The 14,340-nt window shown below is 40.4% G+C and overlaps 1 protein-coding gene across 2 annotated transcripts in view; it reads left to right on the forward strand.

The window, feature by feature from the left end:
- LOC111574163 (glutaminase kidney isoform, mitochondrial-like) overlaps positions 1-14,340 on the forward strand; it is a 40,591-nt gene that overhangs the window by 9,818 nt on the left and 16,433 nt on the right. Inside the window, exons 2-6 of one of the 2 annotated variants that reach the window (XM_023278715.3) lie at positions 3,843-3,933; positions 5,118-5,236; positions 10,553-10,682; positions 12,494-12,573; positions 13,581-13,744. In XM_023278715.3, the coding sequence (XP_023134483.1) occupies positions 3,843-3,933; positions 5,118-5,236; positions 10,553-10,682; positions 12,494-12,573; positions 13,581-13,744 (584 nt within the window). Of the gene's footprint in view, positions 1-3,836; positions 3,934-5,117; positions 5,237-10,552; positions 10,683-12,493; positions 12,574-13,580; positions 13,745-14,340 lie in introns of both variants that reach the window. The other variant, XM_023278634.2, reaches the window with a different exon arrangement.

A 14,340-nucleotide genomic window follows, 5' to 3' on the forward strand; every position in this document is an offset into this window, starting at 1 on the left:
GACTGGGTCCCAATGTTTCCTCTGTTGTTTTCTGCTGCCGTGGTCCTCAGGAAAACTCCTGATTCAGTTGCAAAGAGATGACATTAAAACAGAAGCAGATTTGTTTAGAGATAAAATCACTTTCTCACATAAAATAAATGCACAACATTTTTCTTATAGTATTTATTTAAAGGCTTTTGCAGCCAAGATGGCAAGAACAACATTCTGTATTTTCAGATGCATGTTAGTTGAATTTTTCCTGAAACATATTTATTTTTAAAGTTTTAGCATCAACCCTCTGAATCCCAAACAGTTTCTGTTTTGTGTTGTATAACAGTTCATTTATAAAAAACACAAAAACAAAAGTTGAGTTGTTTTATTTTTCCCAAAAAATACATTTAAGTCCTCACAAGTGTTAAAATATTTAGATATTTTAGTACTTGCATTTTTACAGCTTCATAAATTAGACCGTTTTGCCTCTACACTGTACAATAAAGTGTAGAAAAACGTTTCACCCTGCTGAATGTGTCTTCCAACAACTTGGTGACGGTTTGCTCCTTGGTTTACCATTTTTGAGCCATACTCTGTTTTAGTATAATAATAGCTTTATTTATATCGCACCCTTCAGAGCAGTTTTCACAAGGTGCTTTAACAGTTAAAACATGCAACACAAAGACAATCAAGCAAGACATGAGGAGACAAGGCAGAGCAGTCAAGGTAAATAGTAAAAATGATAATAAGGTAAATGAATAGTTAGCTAGATTAGCACACATATCAAACAAGAATGAGATTGAAGGTTAAGATTAAAAGTAAGAAATTAAAAACCTAAAAATTCGAGATGACATCACAACAAAGAACCAGACAGCTAAAATTCAAATAAAACAAGAGAGCATGTATAAAATAAACAGGACATGAAGCCAGAATAGAACACTAAAACTAATCAACACTACAAGTAAACTTCACATAAAAGCAAGTCTATAAAAGTTGGTTTTAAGAGGTGATTTAAAAGAACTCTGCAGGTCTGATCTCCTCAGGCAGGAAGTTCCAAAGTCGAGGGTCCTGATGGAGAAGGTTCAGTCGCCTTTAGATTTAAGCCTTGACTTTGGAATGACCAGAAGGATCCACCTGAGGATCAGAGACCCTGGCGAGCTTTAAAAGTGATCAGCAACATCTTCAAATCAATTCCAAAATGAACAGGGAGCCAGTGGAGGGAAGCTAATTGACAAAATAATTTCTGTTTTCCGAGTCACGACATGACTTTTCTTAGCATCTGGTGCAAATATTTTTTTTGTCATGTTTTTGAGCAGGAAATGTAGAATAAAGGGATATTTTTTTGCTCTAATTGTTTCGGTTTTCCAAAGGAAAGACAAAATTTCAAGCCCACCAACAGGTTTTGGGATTCAGAGGGTGGAAGTGATTTATTTCCTAATGTCTTTACTTTGGATGAGGATGTTTGCGTATCTCAGTTTTTCAGTGACGCAGGTTATATCTAATGCAGCGGCTGGTTTGAAACTTGAGTCACGTTCATCATTTGACGATTACAACCACAGACTATATTAACAGATCCGGCCTGTTAATATTCCATTTTGTCTAGTAAATGTCCTGATGGCCACTGCTGCGGATTAAACCCAGAGGAAACCCTGCTAAGGCTGAAATCACAAACTGCTAGATTTCTGCTGTTCTTTCGGTTTGGCTGCTGAGAGGAGCCACCTGCCAGCTCAAGCTTTACCTTCAGACATCCTCCTCCAGCGCGCAGGCCAAAGCCCCATCATGCATTGCAGGACAGCGTGAGCCTGGGCGCCCAGAGCTTTGCACAAATCCAATTTGGTGTTGATATGAATCATAGCAGAGAGCCTGCTGTGAGCTGGTCGCCCCGTCTGCCTCCTGACATGCTACTAACTTTCCTCCCAGAGTCGACGTGGTGTGGATTCACTGCTTAGAGTACCAGCCAGGCACTGAAGTGTATTTAATTAGGAAAGATTACAGCAGTGTGAAGACTGTGGATGACTGATATGATCTTTATATCGTCAGCAAACAGCCTTTTGTTGCACTGACGCATAGAAAACTGAATAGAGTCTGAAAATCATATGCAAAGTGCTCATCATGTCTGTTAAGAGGCCTGTAAGCGTGTTCATTTAAGACCTAAAGAGTTGAGTAATCAGTAGCCTTGTTTCCATAAATAGTATCCATAAGAAGTGAAATGGCACGTAAATTTTAAAGGTTCCTGAGGTGGTTTTCAGTGTGCTTTACGGGAGACGGAAGCCCCTTATTTTATTAGCTTTTATAGCTGGAAACATTCCAATACCAGTTAATATGACAGGATAATTACATGCTTACAAAAGCACTCGGAGAGCTCAGTACTCCTCCAAGGCTGCTCAGTCGTTGTATCATTTGCGATGGATGAAATCTTTATAAAATTTGTGGAGAAATCACAGCAAAATAGAATGTGACCAAATAATATAGACGTACCTACAAACAAAATTACCTTGTGCTGAGCACAGGCGTGTGTTACACACGTGTACGTTATTTATGGATACCGAATCACGTGACCTAAATATATAGACGGCGGGAATTGATGGGACTCGGAAACACCCCCACAATTTAATGAATTGTTCCTTGTATCATTTCCGATGGATAAGTCCCGATAAGATAATAGGATCACAATCATGTGATCGTCAGCAGGCAGCTGACGTAGCGTTCACTTGTTGTCATAGTTACAGTGATGCCATGCCGCTATCTCCCAATGATACAGAAGTCTTTAACAAATCCATGGATCCAGACTATGAGCTGCATCACTGCCAAAATCTAATTACTTGGTCCTTGTGTCATTTCTGAACTTCCCTGAAGATTTCATTGGATTTCTAATCAAATTTTTTTCCCTGTTCTATGCAATTTGGACCTTTTTTTAAATTATAATTTATCAGTGATTGATTGATGAATTACCTGTGCTTTGTTAAATGAAAAAAAAATCAACAAGACGTGGTGAGTAATTTGCTCAATTTATTATGTTTAACAAAACCCACAGATTCAGTTTGCTGGTTTACGAGATGAACCTGAATCAGTCATCAACACTTTTCTCTTTGGAGGGAATTAATAGAGCTCTGGTGTTGATGTGGCCTGATGACTGGCTTTTTTTAGCCGCCACGCTGCAGACTGTTAGGATTCTGGTGGTTGTTTTGCAGCCTGCTTCCAGTCCGGTCGTCACAATTCACAGATGGGGCTTTTATTCTGCTGAATTGCGCCAACAACGATGCCTGTAAGGCGGCATCATCGCATCTGTCAGACTGTCGTGAAATGTTTGGGATCTGAATGTTCTGTCCCCAAACTAGAACTGACAAAATGGAATTATCCATCCATTCATCTGTTATCTACACACTGCTTAAATGATAAATTCCCTGCTTGTTTCAAAGCTTTAGGGGTTGCATTCACTATGTGAGACTGCAGAGTGAATTATTTACTTAACTTGCATGTTAAGTAGCTTTCTAGGCACATTCCTGGCTGGTATTCAAGCAAGGTAGGAAATTAACAGATTGCTTTACTCTGGCCTTATTGCAGCACATAAACCTATGGAAAAGTGTTCTCAGGATGTAACTGAGTGTAAGAGCAGAGAGCTGCCAGGGTTTTCTGTTAGTACAAATCTTTTCCACGGGTTCTTGTACCAGAGTAAGGCCAGGGTAAGGTCATGTTTTCCAGTGCAGTATTCCAATGTTCACTCACTGCTTCTCCTTGCAGTATAAAAGCTTCTTGTCCTCCCTCTGCTGCAGCTCCCCTCCATGTTTCCATCTCAGCAGGCCTCACTGCAGAGTTGTTGTTCTCACTTTTCTGCCTGTGTGTTTGTGTATTTGTGTTTCCTGCAGGAGAAGGAAGGCAGGAATCCTGCCCAGCCTGGAGGACTTGCTCTTCTACACCATCGCAGAGGGACAAGAAAAAATCCCCGCACACAAATTCACCACAGTGAGTTCTTCCAACAGGGAGGATGTTTGAGAATCTACGTCTCAAATGTGTGTTTGATAACGACAGGAGCTACAACTGAAAAGATCTTGAAGACATTGTTGATAGAAAGCCAAGAGAGAAAATAACGTGTTTTTTTTGCGGTTTTTTAATCTTTATTCACATTTCGTGAAATTCATACAGTATACATAGTACAGGTTTCTGCTTTTTCCTATTTTTTCAGTTGCCCAATAGAACAGCAACATCAAATAAAGCAGAAAAAGAAGAAACAAGCAAAACCAAAAAAGAGGAAAAACTAAATAATAAAAATAAACAAGAATAGCACTCAGAGAGATCAGTACTCCGCCAAGGCTTCTCAGTTCTTGCATCTTTTCTGACGGCTGAAATCTTTACAAAATTCGTGGTTCGGAACGGTGGATTTGTAGTCGGATCGCAATCATGTGAGGGTCAGCAGGCAGCTGATGTAGTGTTCACTTGTTGTCATAGTTAGTGACACCATGCCACTGTCTCACAATGATACAGAAACCTTTAACAAATCCGTGGTTTCAGACTATAAGCCTCATCGCTGCCAAAATATAAGCACTTGGTCCTTGTGTCATTTCTGACCTTCCCTGAAAATTTCATCCAAATCCGTTGGTCCATCTTTGAGTAATGTTACTAACTGACAGACAGACAGAACTAGCTGTTTTACGAGTCCTAAACAAATAAAAACACTTATTATTAGATATTTACTTATGTTTTCTTCTCTGTCAGCATCGAATCTCTCCCTCTTTTAAAAGAAGCTCTCCAGAGACATTTGTTTTTTATTCATTTTGGCTGATTGATGGCTTCTGTTTTTTAGTAATCTCGCTAAGACAGCCAGACAAACATATGCCGATCGTCACATAACTCCATCCTGTTCATTGGGAGAGTAATAAAGTGGTAGAATAACAAACGAGCATTTCAAAGTCTGTACAATATAATTAAAACTGAAAGAGTGAACATATATGAGACTTGTGATAAATGATCCAGATGTTAGCAGTAAATCATTCTTGTTCCTTGTAAATCTCTCCCTCGTCCAATCGTGACCACAGTAACGCCTTTTGTTCAGCTCTTCGGGAGGCTCGCTTCACGGCTTGTAGCTCTATTGATTTGTTGTCAGGCCGCCTTAATCATGATGTTCCCCTTCCTCCTCCTTCTCTGTTCAGGCTCTTAAAGCCACCGGGCTTCGCACAGGAGACCCCCGGCTGAAAGAATGTATGGAGATGCTGAAGGTGACCTTGAAGACCACCTCAGATGGAGCGCTGGACCGACACCTCTTCAAAAAGTAGGCTTTTTATTTCTGTATTTGGTAAATAAACCACAAACATACATTTTGCTTTGAGAATGGCAACACAGTCAAATGTGAGTTTGTCTAACGTCCACGTAAGAAATATGAATCTGTAAAAAGAAGCAATCTGAGTGCCTTTCAATATATTGTAATATGATTCCCTAAACCAGTCTCTTCATCCTGCTTGCTGCTCCACCTTTTATTGTCAACATCAATGTTTTATCACCGTCTCGGTAAGAATTATTAATGCTGGTCGAGTCCTCTGCACGTCCCTGCAGCTGGAAAGGGTCACTGGGTGCCATTCATTATTCATCACCCTCGGTTTGCACGTCATCGGCATCCTGTTGAGGCTTTCACCCGGTTGGATTTAGTTCTGTTCTCCCTGAATGCTCCTGATCTCTGCCTCATTGTGCAGGTATGACAGAGAGAGTCCGTTCAGTGGCCTACATCACAGCCATGGTGAAATAATGTTGTTATAAAAGCACGACCTCCTGTGAGCCATAAAGCAAAAAGCTAAGAACATGCAGGTGTTTTTGATAAATTTGCTGCTTTGCTGAGACACCACAAAATCAGTTTTTGTCTTTTATGAAACCATAATTAAATTTATCAGTCATGTGACTGAAAACATTTTTTAGTAGTTTAGTAGTAATAGTTTGAACTGATATACATTAAAGATGATGTTTTAACAGCATGTCATAGCAGAGAAGCTGCCATTCATAACTAAACTTCTTCAGTAACAAGGGTGGCTATAACTGAATATGTTAAAGAGAAACATCAGTGATTAAATGATCTCTTCTGTTCATGTGGGATCGACTGATCAGTTTGTCTCAGTTTTTTTTAGTATTTCACTGTTCTATCACTTTCATTGCCCACTAAGGTTCAGATCTTAAATTAATAATGTTTTACAGACTCTGTTTCAGGTTAATCTGTGACTGCCTTTTAGCTTAGCCGCTAGCTGTTAGCATAGCGTTAGCCACTGTGAGAGAAGCTAATTTCCAGGTTTGTGGCGACAGCTTGTGCTTCTTGTTCAGTTTTTGCAGCTTGAGAGAAATGTCAAGTGCAGTACTCCGCCAAGGCTGCTCAGTCGTATTATTTCCGACAGATAAGTCCCGATAAGTCCACAGCGATGGATTTGTAGTAGGATCGCAATCATGTGATCGTCAGCAGGCAGCTGATGTAGCGTTCACTTGTTGTCATAGTTACAGTGATGCCGTGCCGCTTTCTCACAATGATGCAGAAATCTTTAACAAATCCATGGATCCAGACTATAAGCCGCATCACTGCCAAAATCTAATCACTTGGTCCTTGTGTTGCTTCTGACCTTCCCTGAAAATTTCATCCAAATCTGTGACTCCGTTTTTGAGTAATGTTGCTAACAGACAGACAGACAGACAGACGCCAATCGTTGCATAACTCCGCAGCGTTCCTTGGTGGAGTAATTATTGTTTTCCAGACTCTGCTTCAGGTGAATCTGTTGCTGCCTTTTAGCTTAGCCGCTAGCTGTTAGCATAGCATCTGTGAGAGAAGCTAACTTCCTGCTTTGTGACGACAGCTTGTGTTTCTTGTTTAATTTTTGCTGCTTGAGAGGACGCTGAAGTAGAGCATTCAATTTATCAATAACTGGCCAATGAAAATACTGATACAGATAATCGTAAGTAATTGGCCAGGCCTGTGATGCGTCTGTTCCTAATCAGAGAGAGTTTAGCCACACAAAATGGGATGTGTGTGGAATGAAACATGAACCACCCCCACCTTGCAGCCCTGCTGCTGTGTGACCCCCCCAGAGGAAACAGCACCGAGACAGAGCTGGGTGACGGCTTGGGAAGTGGCAGCGTAGTGAGTGTGGACATACGACGACTCCCCAGGGAGCTGAATCGTCACCGAGCAGACCCCAGCGCCAGCACTCCTGGCCGGGATCCATCACTTCCTCTCCCAGGGCTTATTTATAGAGCTCAGCCGCACAGAGGGAAGCACGTGAGCGGGGGTGGACTGTGTGTTTTCTCTGCAGGGATCTCATGCTACAGGGATTAGTCAGGGTTTGATGCAGTGAGATAGCTGCGCCACAAATCTCTCTGCTACCGGAGAGCTATGGCTTCTACCTCACTGCCTCGTTACATCTGTTTACTACGGTGTCTGTGCTGCCTGGTCGGCCATGTTTAAAGCACCGGGACAAGATCTGGAAGCAAAACTGATCCAAAATACATGCCAGGGTAGAAATGTGCAGATATGTTCAGGCCTTGTTAGTGTTTGTCTTCACTTGTTGCCGTGAGACAAAGGAAAGGGTTTGGTCAAAGAGACTGTTTTCTTTTCCTTTATAGAACTGCATCTTTGTACATGTACAAAGTTACAAAGCTGGAAGTTCACACCATAGGGCAGGTGTGTCAAACTCATTCTAGTTCAGATTAGTCCCACATGCAGCCCAGTTTGATCTCCATTAGTGGACCAGACGAGTAAAATCACAGCATAATAACCTATAAATAAGCACAACTCCAAATGTTTCCTTTGTTTTAGTGCAGAAAAGGTACATTCTGAAAATGTTCACATTTAAGGAATTATCTTTTTACAAAACATCATGAACATAAAACACAAGTGAGACAAAAAGGAAACACAAAACGACAAAAACATGAGACAAAACACCAAAAGTCGGACAAAAAAAGACAAAAACAACTGAAACAAGACAAAATATTACAAAAACGACACACAAAACAACAAAAGAACAATGAACAATCTAGTACTTTGCTTTATGATCAAAACAACTTGTCACAGTCTAGAAATTATTTAAAATTTATAGTTTTACAAATTTACAATTTGCATATATGTCTCCTCTGTAATTTTTACACTTTACAAAGTCGGGCCAGATTGGACCCTCTGGAGGGCCGGTTTTGGCCCACGGGCCACATGTTTGACACCTCTGCCGTACGGAGTTACACAAAAACACTGCTCCCTATCTGCCTGCTGAGTGGCTAGTTTGGCCGTCAAGCAAAGACTGTTTACATCGGTGTATTTTTATGTACATTTTTGAAGCACTGCCTAGAAAAAAATTAAGAAAAGTTTAAAAAAAAAAAAAAAAAAAAAAAGAATCAAATTAAAGACATGGTTGAGGTGCTTTTTACTTCATTAAAAAAGATTTCCTGCTGATGAAGTTCTGACGTAGCCAACATTTAACTCTGATCAGCTGTTTATCTTTGTTTTGTTGTTTTTGTCACCAGACAGCATAAAGTTTTCCCGAATTCCTCGATACATTTCCCCATTTTTCTCAAGCCAGACTTTTGTTTCTTTTCTTCTTCTTCTTCTTGGAGGTTTTTCAGTGTTTGGCAAACAGCTGGTTTTGTTTCCTTCTTCTTCTGTTTTGTTTATTACAGTCATGCATGTCACAGTTTACACCACCACGGAGCTGTTAATGGAAACAAGCTTCACTAATTTTTTTCTTTTGTGACACTGAAATCAATTCAAATGTTTTCTTCAAATTTACTGACAGTTATATAGAAACAAGGCCACTGTTTCCTTCTGGACATGTAAACCTGTTATAGGAGACTCTAAAAATGTGATCGTAAACCTGTTTATCTACAAGAGATGGGTCTTTAAACAAAGGAGCAGAAATCCTCTTAACATGCTCATCAGCTCAGTGTGCACTCGGAGTCTTAACAGTTAGTGGGAAGTTTTACCCTGGAAGCAGAGAACCACAAAAGCAAATAGTTAATATTACATTTTAACATTAGGATGTAGCTCATCTGACATTACTGCATTTGTGATCTTTGTTTTGAAGCTTTAACTGGCATTCTGTGCATGATATTTTACTCTAGTCGCAGTTCAAACAGCAAGATTTATGACACTGAGGAGTCTGAATATGTGACATAAAACTGTCTGAGGCTCTAAATCACGGGTGTCAAACTCATTTTAGTTCAGGTTAGTCCCACATTCAGCCCAATTTGATCTGAAGTGAACTGAACCAGTAAAATCATAACATAATAACCTATAAATAACCACCACTCCAAATATTTCCTTTGTTTTAGTGCAAAAAAGTACATTCTGAAAATGTTCACATTTAAGGAATTATCTTTGTTACAAAACATTATGATCAACTTGAAATTTCTAAAGAAAAATAAATTCTATTCCAACAATATTATGCCTCAGTTTGTCATGCACACATTATAACTTCCAGATCACAGAATGTCTACAGAGAAACAACATTTAGTCACAGGTATCTGGAACTGAATGATACAGTATTTTATCTTTTGGTCAAAATGACAAAAAAGACAAAAAACAACAAAAACAAGACAAAGTATTACAAAGAAAATGAGACACAAAGCAACAAAAAAACAAGACAAACAACACAAAACAAAAAAAGACAAAAAAGTTACAAAGCAGCAAAAAAATGGACAAACAACAAAAATAAGACAAAAAACACAAGCGAGACAAAAAGGAAGCGCAAAAGGACAAAAACGAGAAACAAAACAACAAAAAGACAAAATATTACAAAAGTGAGACACAAAATGACAAAAGTGAGATACAGAATGACAAAAAATGAGACAAACGACACAAAACAAAACAAAAGAAACAAAAAATTAGACAAAAAAGTTACAAAGCGGCAAAAAAATGGACAAACAACAAAAACGAGGAAAAAAGACAAAATGACAAAAACGAGACAAAAAAGACACAAAATGCAAAAATGACCCGCAAAACACAAGATGATAAAATAACACAAAAAACACAAGCAAGACAAAAACAAAACACGAGACAAACGACAAAATTCAGACAAAAAAGGCAAAAAAACAAGACAAAATATTACAAAAATGAGACACAAAATGACAGAAATGAGACCAACAGCAAAAATCTGACCAAAAAAAAGACAAAAAACAAGACAAAATATTACAAAAATGACAAAAGGGAAATTATTTTAAATTTATAGTTTCACAAATTTATAATTTACAGGTAATGACTTCTCCAGATTGGACCCTCTGGAGGAGCGGTTTTGGCCCGCGGGCCGCATGTTTGACACCTCTGCTCTAAATGTTAGGAGACATAGAAATTTTGTGTTCAGGGTAATAAAATGTTAAATATATTAGCATATGTGCTATAAAAAGCAGGAATGCCACCTCCAGGTAACTCACATCTGCAGCTACAGTTCTAACTTTCCAAATACATGTTTTTTTCCATTTGTTTGTCTGAACATTTAGGGGTTTTTTGTTTCAGTTTAATTTTCAGTCTGACTAGGGTAACACGAACACTATGTTTCCTCGCAAACTCCTTCAGTTTAGTTCATTTCCCCACAGGCTGCTGGAAACTTACATTTTTGTCTCCCTCCTGTCTTAGATGTGTCCAGAGCAACATTGTGCTGCTCACCCAGGCCTTCAGGAAGAAGTTTGTCATCCCGGACTTCCAGCCCTTCTGCGCCCACATCGACGAACTCTACGACAACGCTAAAAACCTGTCAGGAGGTCAGGTGAGCGAAGCCCGCAAGAAAACCTGCCGAAAAAACAAGAATCGCAAAGATTTCTTCCATAAGCAGAGATATTGTTCAGTTTTCACAGTGTAGGATTCAAACCTCCCTTGAATCATGATAAATTAGGTCACTTTAACTTCAGCTTATGTGACTGGACATGATGATGAAGCAGTCCTGCTGCTTTACCACAGCGTGAGATTCTTTAAATCAGTGTATTTTTACTGACAGAGGCAGAATGTGTAGTTCCCAGCAGCAGAGTGATGTTGGATGAATCCGGGCTGGATTTTGTTTTCCCAGCTGAACCGCAGATTCTAGAGCTATTAGATCTGTCTGCTGCTTTTGACACGGTTAACCACCAGATCCTCCTCTCCACACTCACTGAGCTTGGTATCTCATGATCAGCCCTCCGCTGGTTCATGTCCTTCCTCTCAGGAAGATACTTCAGAGTATCTTGTAGGGGAGAAGTGTCTGAGCTGCACGGTCTATCCACAGGGGTTCCTCAAGGGTCAGTGCTCAGTCCCCTCTTCTTCTTAATACAGAGGGTCCTTGGTTTCCGACATCCTCAACCTACGGCGTTTTGTCGTTAAATCAGAACTGGTTCCATGGAACTAGTTGGCAAGCCGAGCCGAGTGGACGAATACGTCGTCACATGGCGCTATAAGACAGCTTTGTTTACATTCGCCAGTTGGACACCACCTTGGATTGTGCTACATTCGCTAACTTTTTGCCCTTCATTATGTAAGTCAAGGACCCCCTGTACACACAACCTCACTTGGTGCAATAATCCACTACCATGGTTTCTCACACCGTCTCTATGCTGGTGATACCCATCTCTTCCTGTCTTTCCCCCCAGATGACCACACGGCTCTCATCATGCCTTGCAGATATCTGGGCGTTGATGAAAAAAACGCCACCTTCAACTCAACCTGTCCAAGACTGAGGTCCTTGTCATCCTAGCTAGTCCCTCTAGACAACAAAAAATCAGCATCCAGCTTGAATCAACTCAAACCCACAAAGTCTGCTAGAAACTTGGAAGTCATGATTTCATGATTGATGAGCAACTAACCTTCAAGGCTCATGTGTCGTGTCGATTCCGATCAGATCCTTCCAGTCTGAACATGCAGCACAACTCCTGGTCCAGGCTCTTTAATATCACGCATCAACTACTGCAAGTCCTTACTGGCAGATCTCCCTTCGTGCACGGTCAAACCTCTGGAGCTGATCCAGAATGCAGCAACACGTCTGGTTTTCAACCATCCGTATTACCCCGCTGTTCAGATCCCTTCATAAGAATTCAGAACTCTGACACTTGCATTCAAAACTAGAATGAAAACAGCTCCCTCCTACCTGAACTCTCTTATTCAGGTCTACACTCCCTCCCTCCAGCAAAAGATTCCGGATCCAACTACCACAACAGGGCTGGTTGATAGCTATACTCTTCTCCTCTGTGGTTCCCCAGCGGTGGAACAAAATTCTGTCCAATCTGCAGAGTCCCTCTCAGTCTTTAAAGAAGACTAAAAACCCAGCTCTTCACTGAACACAAAAAAGTCCTATTATGTCGGCACTTCCTGTCGACACCACGGTCCTGTTAGCACACTAGAACTTGTTTTATGGCTCTTCTCCAGGTTGTCTTCTCCTGATTAGACCCTTGCTTGTCAACCTTCAGATGAACGTTGCTTTGGATAAAAGCATCAGCTAAATGAAATTGCAGATTCAGACTGATCAGAGTATTTGTTGTTTGAGTATTTGTTGTTGTTTATAACTTGTGGAAGTGATCCTGAGACTGTGTTTCCTGCTGCTCCATGCTGCAGGTTGCGGACTACATTCCCCAGCTGGCCCGCTTCAGCCCAGACCTGTGGGCCGTCGCCCTGTGCACCGTGGATGGACAGAGGTACAGTTTCAGCGTTTACACACAGCTTTGTTTTTTATTTAATGTACAATGACAGAATATTTCACGGTTAATATTTTCTTCAGCACATTTGTAGACGTTTGATAGGTGGTTCTGTGCGTTTCATGTGGCTGTCAGGCATCAACAAGAGTCACAAAACTTCTTTTATTCCTAAGGTTTTAAGAAAAATACCAATCTGCAGCATATTTTTAATTTATTTTGTCCTTTTTCTGCCTCTTGCTCTGTGTTTAGCGCACTTTGTGTCATTAGCATTTCTGAAACACAGTGTACATTAGAAAGTGCTTTACAGAGCAAGAGAGTAACCAGAAAATAGGAGAGAAGATCACAATGCATCAGATGTGTTCTATTATTATTACACATCTTTGACTTACCACAATTAAATGATGCTGACTGACTGTGATATTGATGTTTAAAATGTTCACAGCTCCCCTGCTAATACAAGACATTTTTACTCCGCTCTTTCCTTGGAGTAAAAATTATCTCCTTTTTTTTTTAAAAGAGTCCTAAACACATTAAATTACTTGTTACTGCTAAATATTTACTTTTTCTTCTGTCAGCATCAAGTCTCTCTCTCTTTTCAAAGAAGTTCTCCAGAGACATTTGTTTTTTTTATAAATTTTGGCAGATTGTCGGCTTCATTTAACGTCAAGTGCGGGAAACAAGCACAGACAGAAGCGACGGGAAGACGACCTAGTCATTTTTCAAAATAAAACACCCCTCAGACTCCACCAGAAATAAAATATAAAACAAACGGTTTTTATTCTCTCTGTGCGGTTGGGGACCACTGCTCTGGAAGATGCGCTGAATTTATATTATTTTTAAGTGCAATAACAACCGTGATGAGTAATTTGGTTCTCGGTACAGATCAGAGTATTTCCTTCGTAAGGGTTAGAGAAATGTTTAAAGTGTGGTGAATGATCCCTTTAATGCTGGAAGTTGGTTGGTCAAAGAGCGACAACAAATATCTTCTTTCTTTGTCTCTTTCTCAGGCACACTGTGGGCGACACCAAAGTTCCCTTCTGTCTGCAGTCTTGTGTGAAGCCGCTGAAATACGCCATCGCCGTTCACGACCACGGCACCGAGTATGTGCACCGCTTCATCGGCAAGGAGCCCAGCGGCCTGCGATTCAACAAGCTCTTCCTGAACGAGGACGGTGAGGATGACGATGACGTCTCTCCACTTCAGTGTGTTTGCATCGTGATTCAGTCGGCCAGACTTTCACTCCAGACTCCCTGGAAGAGGATCTCGTGACCTGGTTGCCATGGAGCTTTGATAAATTGTTAATGAGAGGCTGCAGCTCAGTAGCTAAATAAAGCAGAGTGGCCGGTGTGTAAGAGACAGACCATAATAACCTGGAACACAGCGAGCTGCTGCATTTGGCTCTTTTATTTATGTACCTATTCTGTCTGTCCTGAAGCTTTAAATTAGCTATTAGTGGAGCTGCAAACGCTCTATTTAAATGAATAAATGATACAAGAATAAGCTTCAGTCGTATTAATATAAATCGATAAACTCCTCAGTGGGAAGTGAAGGGTTTTAGCATTAAGATATGGCTAACCACTCACGTTTCAGATAAAAACTCTGTTTATTTAAACACAAGACACTTGTGCTCCAAACAAGAAGGATAAAGGACCTAGTATCCCTGACCATCACTGTACACACCAGTGATTCCTAACACATCTCTGGGGATCATCAGGTGGAAACCTCCCTTCAACGGTGTTTCACCTATTTAGTCCCACAACACCTCCA

The sequence above is a fragment of the Amphiprion ocellaris genome, chromosome 24, assembly GCF_022539595.1.
Source record: "Amphiprion ocellaris isolate individual 3 ecotype Okinawa chromosome 24, ASM2253959v1, whole genome shotgun sequence".
Lineage (NCBI taxonomy): Eukaryota > Metazoa > Chordata > Actinopteri > Pomacentridae > Amphiprion > Amphiprion ocellaris.